The 11,913-nt window shown below is 36.9% G+C and overlaps 1 protein-coding gene across 1 annotated transcript; it reads left to right on the top strand.

Moving 5' to 3' along the window:
- Nucleotides 1-187: 187 nt before the first annotated feature.
- Nucleotides 188-8,107, top strand: mettl22 (methyltransferase 22, Kin17 lysine). The gene is made up of 11 exons (XM_077212604.1): nucleotides 188-270; nucleotides 515-656; nucleotides 3,196-3,456; nucleotides 3,548-3,588; nucleotides 3,668-3,812; nucleotides 5,339-5,410; nucleotides 5,922-5,975; nucleotides 6,251-6,331; nucleotides 6,508-6,610; nucleotides 6,907-7,075; nucleotides 7,314-8,107. The coding sequence occupies exons 2-11, from the start codon at nucleotides 545-547 to the stop codon at nucleotides 7,344-7,346; spliced, it is 1,071 nt and encodes a 356-aa protein (XP_077068719.1). The 5' UTR covers nucleotides 188-270; nucleotides 515-544; the 3' UTR covers nucleotides 7,347-8,107.
- Nucleotides 8,108-11,913: the final 3,806 nt, after the last annotated feature.

Raw genomic sequence — 11,913 nt, 5'->3', positions numbered from 1 at the left:
CATAATGGAGTCATGCAGTAATTTAATTCAATTCACATCATTATAAAGTGTCAAGTGCGTTCGTCTGCTGCTGTGGAACTGTTTTCAGAAGGTTTTTACACACACGGTCTGCTTTTAATGCAACACTAATGCAAGTCTAACCTCTCGTAAGCTGCAATATAAACTTTATCTCTACGGTATCTCGTCACATTATTACGCTAATATTTTAGTATGATCGAATGCACTTGACTACACTACAAAATCTGTAAACTCCTCCTCGTCAACTACTCGGTAAATATCAACTACTCTATATTTAGCTTCCTGGTTAACCCCCAAAAAATAAGGGAACGTTTAGAAATAAAGTAGCATTAGTTTGAGGGTATTGGTCACGCCCACGCCCACTTTTAAGATATTTCTACTTAGAAAAGAATAATCGCTTTCAATCGCGCCCCAACAAAAGAGTTCTTCACCAGACCACTTGCGTATTGCCTTTAGAGTAGAACTGCCTGAAAATAGTCTTAAAATAGTTTCCCAGAGTTCGACCTTGATAGGGTGCCATGCAGGGATGGTTATGGATCAGGTCACATTCAGAAGTGACACTGTTCTGTCTGATGTGCACCTGCTGTTACCAAATGCTTGCCATCTCATGAAGAGACTCAACGGCGTAGGACAGCCAGGTAAGGAGAGCATTTTATTGCCTATGTTTTGATTGTAGGCTATACTAGTACCTACTGTTGGAATTGTCAATTTTTTACATGCCACAATCTCCCAAATATGATCATCCTCGTCTGAGGGACCCCCATCCTAAGACTTAAAAGACAGCTATATATTTCATGATTTATAAAGACCGAATCAGCATACTATAGTGATTTCTGAAGGATAATGTGGTGGGTCTTCCTAGCTATTTCATGCATGCTATATTTAATAAGCATACTGTGCACAGTATACATATATACCACAGGTGAATGTGATTTTACCAAGTAGAACATCCTTGTTGATCCTGGAACAACATTCCAGTCAACCAATGAGATTGTACATAGTGTTTTTCAGCTGCAGGGTCACAAACCAAAAATGAGTTGCAGGTCTGTTGTGGGTCTTCCTGGCATTTCATGCATACTGTGCACAGTATACATACTAAATACTGCATGTATATGTTACTATGCTATTCTGAGCCTAGCTATTTCCTTTACACCATGTTTTGTTTTGTTTTCTTGCTTTTCTTTCTGCTTCTTATTTTTGGCATGATTACAGATAACAATCTCCGTGCTCTGTATTACATGTGTATGATAGTTTATCTTAACCGACTGTAATTTAATTTTGTATTAATAGCCTTGACCCCTGTCCATTTGGTTTCCATGTGTGCCTTAAGTATTTACGCTCTAACTGTTAACCATTCCCTGTATACACAGGTTTACCTTTATAAAGTTATTAGCCTATGAACTTAAGAATGACCAGCAGGCAGTCAATTCAGACTTATAATCACACACACATTCACACATAAAGTAGGATTTTCTTATGTGGCCTAACTGAATAAACACAGCAATTTGTTCCAGTGTTGTATTCAGGGTTGATAACGCCAGAGCTCTCAACATTTATCACTGCAAGGTTCTGTTATTTTTATTACTGTGTTTGAATACTGTGCATGGACAGCATTACTGGGTGGCCTTATTTATATATTACTTACTTATATATTCTGGCCTTTAAACTCCAAATGTGAACATAAGCTCAGTTGCATAGGCTGAGATTCATTATCCTCACCAAAGCAGCTAGGCTCAAATGAAGCTGAAATATTTCTGTATACGACCTATCACTATTTTTAGAAAAACAAAAAGAGTCTGATTTCGAACAGCAGAGATGAGATGACGTTTACAACGCTAGACTGGAGCTGACACTGTAAAACCAAGCCTTATGGTTCTGCTCGTGAATAATAAGATGATCAATCTCACTTTTAAACATAGTAGATTATTAGTAATTAAAAATAATCCAGATTGATTTTTAAGATTCACCCTTTCCCATTCAAAGTTTCATTTTTGAAAACCGCATTTTTTCATTGGTCCAAACCCACTAGAACTCATTTCTAATATTTTTTATTCTAGACCTCTTTAATATGTCTGTGCTTTTGTTGCCATATCCCATTCAAATCTCTGTTTGTCTGTATTAGAGTACATTTGAAGGCAGTATTCATTGATTTAGTGTTGTTCAACTGCAGGGTTGCAGACTCAAAAATGAGTTGCAGGTCAGTTCTTATTGTGAACAGCAGGGAAAACAATGCTAAATGCAGATCATAAAATGCAATAATAACATAATTATGCATTGCATACATTGCCATTCAAAAGTTTGGGATCAGCAAGTAATCCACTTAAAATAAATGCTATTCTTTTGAATTTTCTATTAATCAAAGAATCCTGAAAAAAAATATCACTGTTTTCACAAAAATATTAAGCAGCATGACTGTTTTTTAACATTGATAGTAATAATAAATGTTTATTGATCACCAAATCATCTTATTAGAATGATTTTTGAAGAATCCTGTGACACTGAAAACTGGAGTAGCCTAATGATGCTGAAAATTGCCATCAACTGAATAAATTACATTTTAAAATATATTAAAATAGAAAACTTTTTGCATCAAATAAGTGCAGTTTTGGTGAGTACAAGACACTTTGTAATAAAAACATCTTTCAAAAAAAGCCCAAACTTTTGAGCAGTAGCATATAAGCAAAATAAACCTTTAAATTTACAATAGTCAAAAAAAATTTCTTTAAAGGCCAAACAATGTTTTTTTAAAATAATTAAGTCAGTTTGGTTTCAAGAAATCTTGACTAACCTTATAAATGGACCTAATCAGTTTTAAAAATGTACAGCCTCTTTGGTAAAGCATACAAACTAATCAGTTTAATCAATACTTTTTGTCCTTTTTTTGTCAATACTACAAAAAAAAAAATCATCTAAATGATGTAGAGACTCTTTTCTTAGAACTGGATCCATGGCCCAGTCAAATGTCACTAGACAGACTCATGCATGGCTATTACCACTGCAGAAAAGGCAGAAATCACATATCTGCTCAGTGCAAAAAGGCCTCTGTCATTCTGTCTGCCACAGCCAGAGTTCATTAGCTCATCATACTGTAGCTGACTCAAGATCTTTGCATCTGCAGTAGCGGAGTTCACACCTTTTGTATATTATCTAAAAATAGATTTGCATTTGTATGTCTAGTCTTCACTTCAAAGTTTAGGATTCTGCGGGATTGCAATGGGAAGGACTCAAGCTGTGATTCACCTGTCCATGAGAACTCTGATGCATCAGATGTTCCTCGGGATGAAGATGGGGACCTGGATGTGGTGAGAAGGCCCAGATACCCCACCTGTAACAGAGATGCAGTATGTCCCGTTATCATCAGTCAATCTGCAGTGACGCTGACCGACCAGGATGAAGATTCTGAGGAGGAGGATGGTGCCTGTGACATCATTAAGATTGGTGAGGGCTGCATTAGAGATTTATGTGATTTAAAGGATTGTTTTGTCATATTGTATGACACCTTGCATCTCTTTAAATATCTTCTAAACAGAGCATACTATGGCGACGTCTCTGGAGGATGTAGGGAAACAGGTGAGGACAGCGAAGAATGGGTAATTATGCAGTATGTCTACTCTACTGCACTGTTCAAAGTTGTTGCTTTTCATTGCAGATCTGGCGTGGTGCTTTCCTATTGGCTGATTTCATTCTGGCACAAGCAAGCATGTTCAAAGGCGCTACTGTCCTTGAGCTTGGAGCTGGAACGGGACTGACCAGCATTGTCATGGCAATGGTGGCTAAAATGGTGTACTGCACAGGTGGTGATGTAATATAGTTGATTTAGTAGTTTAAATAAAAAAGTGCTTTTTAAAACAAGCAAAAGTAGAGAATAATGGATCAGGGACTGTTGATGCTGATAATTCCCTTGCTAAAGGCTGTGTTATATATATACGTGCAAAAAGGCTTGGTGTAGACAATAAACGACAGCATTATCTTCCAGTCTCCAAGACTGCAGAACAAATCACACACAGGCACGTTTTATTCCCAGATGTTATTCTCTACAGACTTTTGTGTCAGTGTATATTATTAGGGTATGGACAAAAGCTGCTCTTAGGTTTGTGACAACAATACCTTTTTACAGTTTCTGGAATGTTTGATAGAGCGAGAGAAACATTGATTTATATCTTCACTGTTGAGTAGACTGGAGAAGCCAGTGGTTTAATTGCTTTGTGCGAATAATGTTACAGTATTCATTAACACATTCCCTCCTGTGAGATATATGCTGGATCTTTTCTAAGACCTCTCTTTATTTGACTGCCGCTGTGCGGGGAATTACAATAGATTATTGTGATCTTGTAAAAATCTGGAAGGTGCTTTTCCACCACTAGATTACAAAAAACTAATTTGATAAATATTTATATGTTGCAGAAAGAAATGCTCATGCAAATCAGCCATGAACTGGATCAAAAGATTTCATAGTCCACAAACACATTGGGCACTAGGGATGCACTAATATAAAAATAATGGATGATACCAATTAGCTGATTATTTTTATGTCATGGCCAACAATCTATTAATTAAAGTGAAAAAAAGTACTCTTAAAGTGAAAAATAAAGTCAGTCATGTGTGAATCCGATGTGAATTTACATTATAACATTATAAATGTACAATATTTTTAGATTTGCTTATAATTGCATCTACCAGTGTTTTTTTTTATTGTTATTTATATTAATATATGATGTATATATTTTTTTTCATTCAAATTTGTTTTAATGACCTTAAAGTGGCCGTTTGATGATGGCAAAGGTAATCTACATGTAAAAATATGGGAAATGAGCATGCATAATAAAATATACAATATAGGCTGATAAGATTTTTAAAAAAATCTATCATATTGGCTGATGACTGATAAGTAACTTGTATATTGTGCATCCATGTTGGCCACTAAATAGAAATGTAAGTAATGTACATAACTTTTATTTTTTTTAACGAAAGATAAGTAGGCTACACTTGGAAATTCACAAAAATCCCAAATTAAAGTCTTGGTGAATAAAGTTTTGGACTCTCCCCTTTTTTGAAAATGGTTGGTCAGGTTGGCCATGTCCACACATTATTGGACTTTATTAAACCTTTTTATTTCGTCTCTCTTTAATTTTACACCAACAGTATGTGAACACATTAGCATATCTTTCATAGTAGTCTTTTATACTGTACCAATTTGTGAATTAGTCACAGTACATTTCAAAACATTTGAGCTTTGTGATTGGCTTCAGAAGATAAATAGCTTGTTATGATGGATGAAGGTTTTTAGCTCACTAAATGAAAGTCTCTTTGTGTTTTGCAGATGTTGGTGAAGACCTTCTGAACATGTGTCAGAGAAATGTGACTTTGAACAAGCAGCACTTTGAACCCCAAGGTAAACATTAATACCATATCAGGATTTCAAGCAGCGTTCTCTCTTTAACGAGTTTTTCATGTTGATAATGTGTCATAAGGAAAGAGTACTTCCTCTAGCAGAGCGCCTGTGCCATGTGCTCCTCGGTTTTGTGCCTCTGTAATTGTGTAAACAAAACAGGCTAGTTCTTAAGTGAAATACAGCACAAGTAACACTGTGCAACACACACGGCAAATACAGATCGGTTTCATGCTGAAGAGCCTCAAAAAGCTAATTTATTCACATAATGTACTGTCTTAAGTGTAAATGTCAACATCATCATAAGTGTAAAGGATAGAGTCTGTCAGGTAAAACATGAGCTCATTGATGTAATCCAATTGGTTTGCCATTTTATTCAAACCATCACTCCTCGTATAGGTGGCTTCCATAACTAGTTTGTCATTTTTTTTTTAATGTATTTCATACAAATATGAAAATTTGATTAGCTCTTTTTCTTTCCTTCATCTTGATTTCCCTTCGAAACTTCCACCAGAGAGCGAAATAAAGGTGCGCCAGCTGGACTGGATGGCAGATGATTTCTGCACAGGTAAGAATTCAAGCAACCTCAGTTGTGAGATGCTAATTGGTGAGCCAGAACTGTCTTAACATGACCAGTTATATGATCTATTAGAGCTGTGCAGTCTGCTCACCTCCTGTAGAATCCATTTCTAAGTGGAAAGTATAGTCTATGGACGCTTGACACAGTATAATTCACAGGGCTTTCTCACACTCATAATACCAGTGATGCTGACTTGTGAAATAGGACTTCTGAAAGTCAACATGTGGTTGTCATCTCATTTCAGATATTTCATCTCTCCCCAGATGCTGATTTGGAGTTCTGCTGGACTGACGCAGAAGTAGCAGACTTGCATGATAATACCACGGTTTTGATCGCAGCAGATGGTACATTTGCAAGGAGTGCTTTTCATAATTATACAATGAATTCATTACCTTACTACAAACTGCAGAGAGTATTAACATAATGAATGAATAACTGAAGGCGCTCTCAGTGAGCATGATAAAAGCCTGATTGATGGTAATTTGTTATTTGTTAAGAATGTTTTATACTTCCCCTTCAGTGTGCTATGATGACGATCTTACAGACGCTCTGTTCAGAATACTATATCGACTTTCCAGCAACATGCGGCACCCCGGCACTTCCTACATCTCCATAGAAAAGAGGTTAGAATGGCCTGTTACCAAGACATTCAGAGTCACGTATCCTCGTAGCTCTTTTTTTTTCCATTCACATTCATCATTGTGACTGTCAGCAGTAATAAATTAAATTTAAATAAAATAATTAGTACATAATCAAATAAATAGAACAATTAGTATACTTTAGGAAAATCATCTATTTTAAGGAAATATTTGATATTTATTATTTAGTCAGTTTACACAGTCATCCAATGGAGAAAGATGATTTTGGGCTCCAGATTGGTGTAGTTGTTCCATTTTGAATGGTTTCTGTATTTCCGCAGATTGAACTTCACTCTTCGACACATGGACGTGGCTTGTGAAGCTTATGATCACTTCCGTCACTGCCTAGACCAGTTACAGCAGATGACAGATGGAAAGATGAATTTCACGGTTGAGCCTGTGAAGATCTCCTTTTCACAGTTCTTTCAGTATGAAAGGGTGGACCAGCTGGTGAGAAGCACTTGTCTGTATTTATAATTATAAATAATTCAATTGTTTGTTTGTTTTTAAAAATGTATCATATACAGTAGTATCCATCAATCATTTTATCTATAAAGCACAATAAAAACAATGGTGGTTGACCATTTGGGCCATTAGAGGGAGCTGTTCATGCTTGTAGTAAATTGTGTTCTGATTGACAGTGTCAAAATGTATTTCATTAAGGATTTTATCCTCTGCTTCTCTGCAGGAACTTTGGAAGGTGACAGCAGAAAGACTTTAATATGCAACACCACGGTTTTTAAGTTTCCTTTTAACACCATGCAGAATGAATCTGTCTTTGTAATTCCTATTTTCCTTATAATGTGAAATTCAAAGTCTTTAGTTTGATAATTTGCTCTTAAATTTGTTCATTAAAAACTACAATTATAAAGGAATGCCATTTCAGACAAGAATGTTGGTGCTTATGCATGTTATACTGTGACCAGCTTTAATTTTTAGAGTTGGTTTGGGGTTGGTTTTTCAAAGGATCATTGGGAGAGTTTATGTTAATTATTTTGACATATTTTATGAAATGTTGAAAACAAACACAAATTCATTGTCATCGGGGTAATATAATATTACTACCTATGCCAAAATGGTGTTTCAGCAAATATAAATTTTAAGATACTGAAGAGCATCATGAAAATATATTTATTTATTCATTTTATGGCTTAAACTAGATATGTGTAGATTCTTTTAGCGCCCCAAACTGCGCGCGCATCTCTATCAGACAGCAACACTATCGTAGCTGTACACTAGAAAGGCCTTGCTAGCTGGATGCGGTCATCCTAATGCCTTGTTTTGGGGATTACTTTTTAAAACAACAGTGACAGATCCAGCATGGACAATTACCGGAGTGAGGGAAGCAGCACCTGTCTGAGAAAGTAAACAGTCTGAGTTAAATTTCAAATGCAAATGGAAAGTTTGTGCAATTTGTTTGTTTTTGTGTAAGAATGCATCAGCCTTGTAATGGCATTAAATAATTACTGACTTTATCACAAAGCACTGGTATCATGCAGTTTGTGTTAAACTGTGTTTGGGTGGTTATTAATAATTATTATTATTATTTGTATTTATATAATGTCTTAAAGGCAGTGGCAGTGTAAAGGCAGTGTACGTATCGTTACGTTCGTGAAGTGACAGAATTGACCCTTCGCTAAGCCACGCCCGAAAACCGCCACTGGCCAATCGTGTTTTAGCAACCGTAACTAGGCGCGGGAGGTCTGGCAAGCTTTCGAGCGAGGGAAACATGCCGAAGCGTTGTGCGTATGAATTGTGCAAATCTGATACCCGGTATCCTAAAAGTTTGGACGGGGGAGTGGGATTTTTTTCCTTCCTGAAAATCTAAAAGCCGAGGAGAGAAATGATGTGCGTGGATCCATCAGTGGGAGACCCCATTCACAACTAAGTGTCGACAGGATTAACAAAAACACCTATTCCTTGGTAGTTGGAAACAATTACGGTTCTTTGTTCATAATGCATATGTTTTAACGTAACATAAGACGTTTAAAGACAAGACGGAGGCTCTCACTGACATACTTTAAAATATATTTCAGCATTTTGTTAATCGACGGCCTTACGTTACTGTTACCCCTGACTGAGTAACTTTAATCCAATCCGATCGCGGTTCTCCCGGTGTTAGTGTTATTCCACAAGATTTATGGATAAACTGTTTGATTTATAATTATTAGATTATTTTCACATTTCACTTTCACTGTGCACGAACATAGATGTTCCTAGATTTGTGTGTTTCCCATTTGAATGGTCAGCGTATGAAACGGCTGCTGCTTGCGCTGGGACTATAGGCTTTAGCTTCAATTTTTATGAAATTAATCTCTAATCGGTTGCATATTATGTCGTGGATATATCCCTCGAATGCATACTGCAGTCCCTTTTGTCTTGCTCTCTTGGATATTTCACATATTCCTCAAAAATTACTAATTATCTCATTGGGAATGTCTGACACCGGTGCATACACAGACGTGCTAGACGTGAAATCTTGTCAGGCGTAGCAAGAGTAACTAGGGAGGGCGGGGCTTAGCGAAGGGTCAATTGCCGTTCATTTAAGCCGACCTCACGACTTAAAGGGTTAGTTCACCCAAAAATGAAAATGATGTCATTAATGACTCACCCTCATGTCGCTCCAAGCCCGTAAGACCTCCGTTCATCTTCAGAACACAGTTTAAGATATTTTAGATTTAGTCCGAGAGCTTTCTGTCCCTCCATTGAAAATGTATGAACGGTATACTGTCCTTGTCCAGGAAGGAAATAAAGACATCATCAAAGTAGTCCATGTGACATCAGTGGGTTAGTTATAATGTTTTGAAGCATCGGAAATACATTTTGGTCCAAAAATAACAAAAACTAGGACTTTATTCAGCATTGTAATGTCTTCCGGTTCTGTTGTGGATCCGCGTTCAGTGACGCTGCTGACGTGTGTCTGGTGCGCCCAAGCTTCGTTTACAGTCTGAGGGAGACGCACGCTGGGAACAAAACAATCTTCACAAACATGTCTAAGGATTTCCACACAGAGGAAGACTTGCATTTTTTTTGCCCAGCCATATTTATTTGAACCCGAATACACGGACGCACCAGATACACGTCAGCAGCGTCTTACATCATCAGCGTCACTGCGGACTCGTGAACGCGGATCCCCAACAGAACCGGAAGACAATACAATGCTGAATAAAGTCCTAGTTTTTGTTATTTTTGGACCAAAATGTATTTCCGATGCTTCAAAACATTCTAACTAACCCACTGATCTCACATGGACTACTTTGATGATGTCTTTATTTCCTTCCTGGACAAGGACAGTATACCGTTCATACATTTTCAATGGAGGGACAGAAAGCTCTCAGACTAAATCTAAAATATCTTAAACTGTGTTCCAAAGATGAACGGAGGTCTTACGGGCTTGGAGCGACATGAGGGTGAGTCATTAATGGCATCATTAATGACTCACCAACGAAGCTCCAATGAAAGCCACAGCAGAACTGCAGCACACAGCAGTGTTTGTGAACAAATCTGCGGCCGTGAATCATTAGAGTCAATGATTCAATTATTAATTCATAAATACATCCACTTGCTTCGTTACTGAATTAATGACTCGATGAATCACCACCTATTGGCAGTTTTAATTTAACATTTAAAAGCATCACTTTTTTTTACCATCATTGCGCATTTCTCTATTGATTTTTTTTATTTATTTAAATCGATTTAAGGGGCAAATATTTTCCCTTAAAAGGTGTGACTGAAGAGTGGGGGTAGTAAGATGTTAAGAGCCTCATGGGGTACAACTCTAAAAAGATTGAGAACCACTGGGACTGGGTTAAGGAATAGTTCAATCAACATCAAAGTACGTATACTAAGGGCAGAAAGGCCTAATATACAGAGGTCACTTACAAAGTTAGGTTAAAGATACAAACAAAGAGGGATTCAAACAAATAGCATATCAATAACAATGTTTAATTTACAGACAGTGAGCTGAAGAGTAATATACAGAATCAGATAAAATATGTGTTTCTGAAGGAGAGAAGGGTGGATGTTGGACGGATGTCTTGAGGAAGAGCATTCCACAACCTCGAAGCCACTACACTAAAAGATTCCCATGTTACCAGACTATTGAAACCGACAGAATATGACACAGCCCCACCTCAGATATTTTTCACCAGCCACCACCAACTGTCTGTGACTGAGAATATAACGTCGGGAAGCGTGTTTGTGAAGGCGGGACCAGGGGGTGATTACCGTTTGATTTGACGCGGAAGGACTACTTCAGAAGGAGCACCAGGCTGGCTGCAATTTGACGATGCACGTGCCATTTTTTTGTAACGATAGCCTATCATCGATAATTAATCTGTTTATTGATTGATTTGTCTGAGGGACGGTTCCGGCCCACTTTAACCCACATTCACACACGTTTAAAGTCGTTTCATGCTAATATACAGCAACACAGATAAGAGGTAAAGTGCCAGAGTATTATTGTTGTTACTTCTTTGAACACTAAGAGGGTACAGGAGTAAGGAAAGGACTCGTAAATCAGATGATTACGTATTCATGTCAATTTGTCAGGTCGTACCAGTTTTTCTTGCTTTGGCTAATTGTTCATGGAGCCATTCGATTTATACCCAGCGGGCACCTTAACACAACAGACATAATGCATCTATTTAACATCAATTTTTTTATTATAATTTATTTTATTAATGCTGAGAACAGGAACATACAAAAGAGAAGGCATACGTACATCACATAATATCAACCAAAACAATAATAAAGGACACAACAGCAAGAAGAAGAAAAAAAGGAGGTAGGGCTATTATATTACATAAAATGTTCACATAGATATCAAAGGCAGTGCGATTCTATCTATTTAACATCAATATGACATCAAACATTGTCAAAATTACGTCACAAAATAGGTCAAAAGTGAAAGTCATATTGACGTCACGATGTAAATTTGATGTCAAGATTTTGATCTCTGCTGATGTCATTTTGATGTTATTTTGATGTCATGCTTTGTTGGCATTTTAATGCTATTTTGATTACCATTATTGAAGACACCTGATGTTAACAAGCAGAATCACCAAAGTAGAAAATACAATTTTTTTTTTTTATATATATAAAATTCATTTTGGTGATCAGTGTTTGCTTTAGTTGAGCTCTTGACCCTTAAACTATTAATATTTCAATTTTGTTTGGGTGATGTAAATGTCACTGCCAGATGAACATTGAGAAAAGGTGATCAGTTGGTGTTGGTTATGTTTTGACATAATCATCACTTGACCTAAATCACCCAAGTCATTTAGAGT

Source organism: Siphateles boraxobius, unplaced genomic scaffold, assembly GCF_051911475.1.
Source record: "Siphateles boraxobius isolate OS27281-9 unplaced genomic scaffold, OSU_SipBor_1 66, whole genome shotgun sequence".
NCBI classification, from domain to species: Eukaryota; Metazoa; Chordata; class Actinopteri; order Cypriniformes; family Leuciscidae; genus Siphateles; species Siphateles boraxobius.
The sequence above is the reverse complement of the archived record's forward strand: the minus strand, read 5'-3'. Positions and strand labels throughout refer to the sequence as shown.

What these genes read in the sequence shown, in the direction of transcription:
- mettl22 (XM_077212604.1), top strand. Translation starts at nt 545, where the DNA reads ATGGTTATGGATCAGGTCACATTCAGAAGTGACACTGTTCTGTCTGAT. An exon ending in TGGAGGATGTAGGGAAACAG is followed by an intron (nt 3,589 to 3,667) that starts GTGAGGACAGCG and finishes TTTTCATTGCAG; the next exon opens with ATCTGGCGTGGTGCTTTCCT. An exon ending in TAAAATGGTGTACTGCACAG is followed by an intron (nt 3,813 to 5,338) that starts GTGGTGATGTAA and finishes TGTGTTTTGCAG; the next exon opens with ATGTTGGTGAAGACCTTCTG.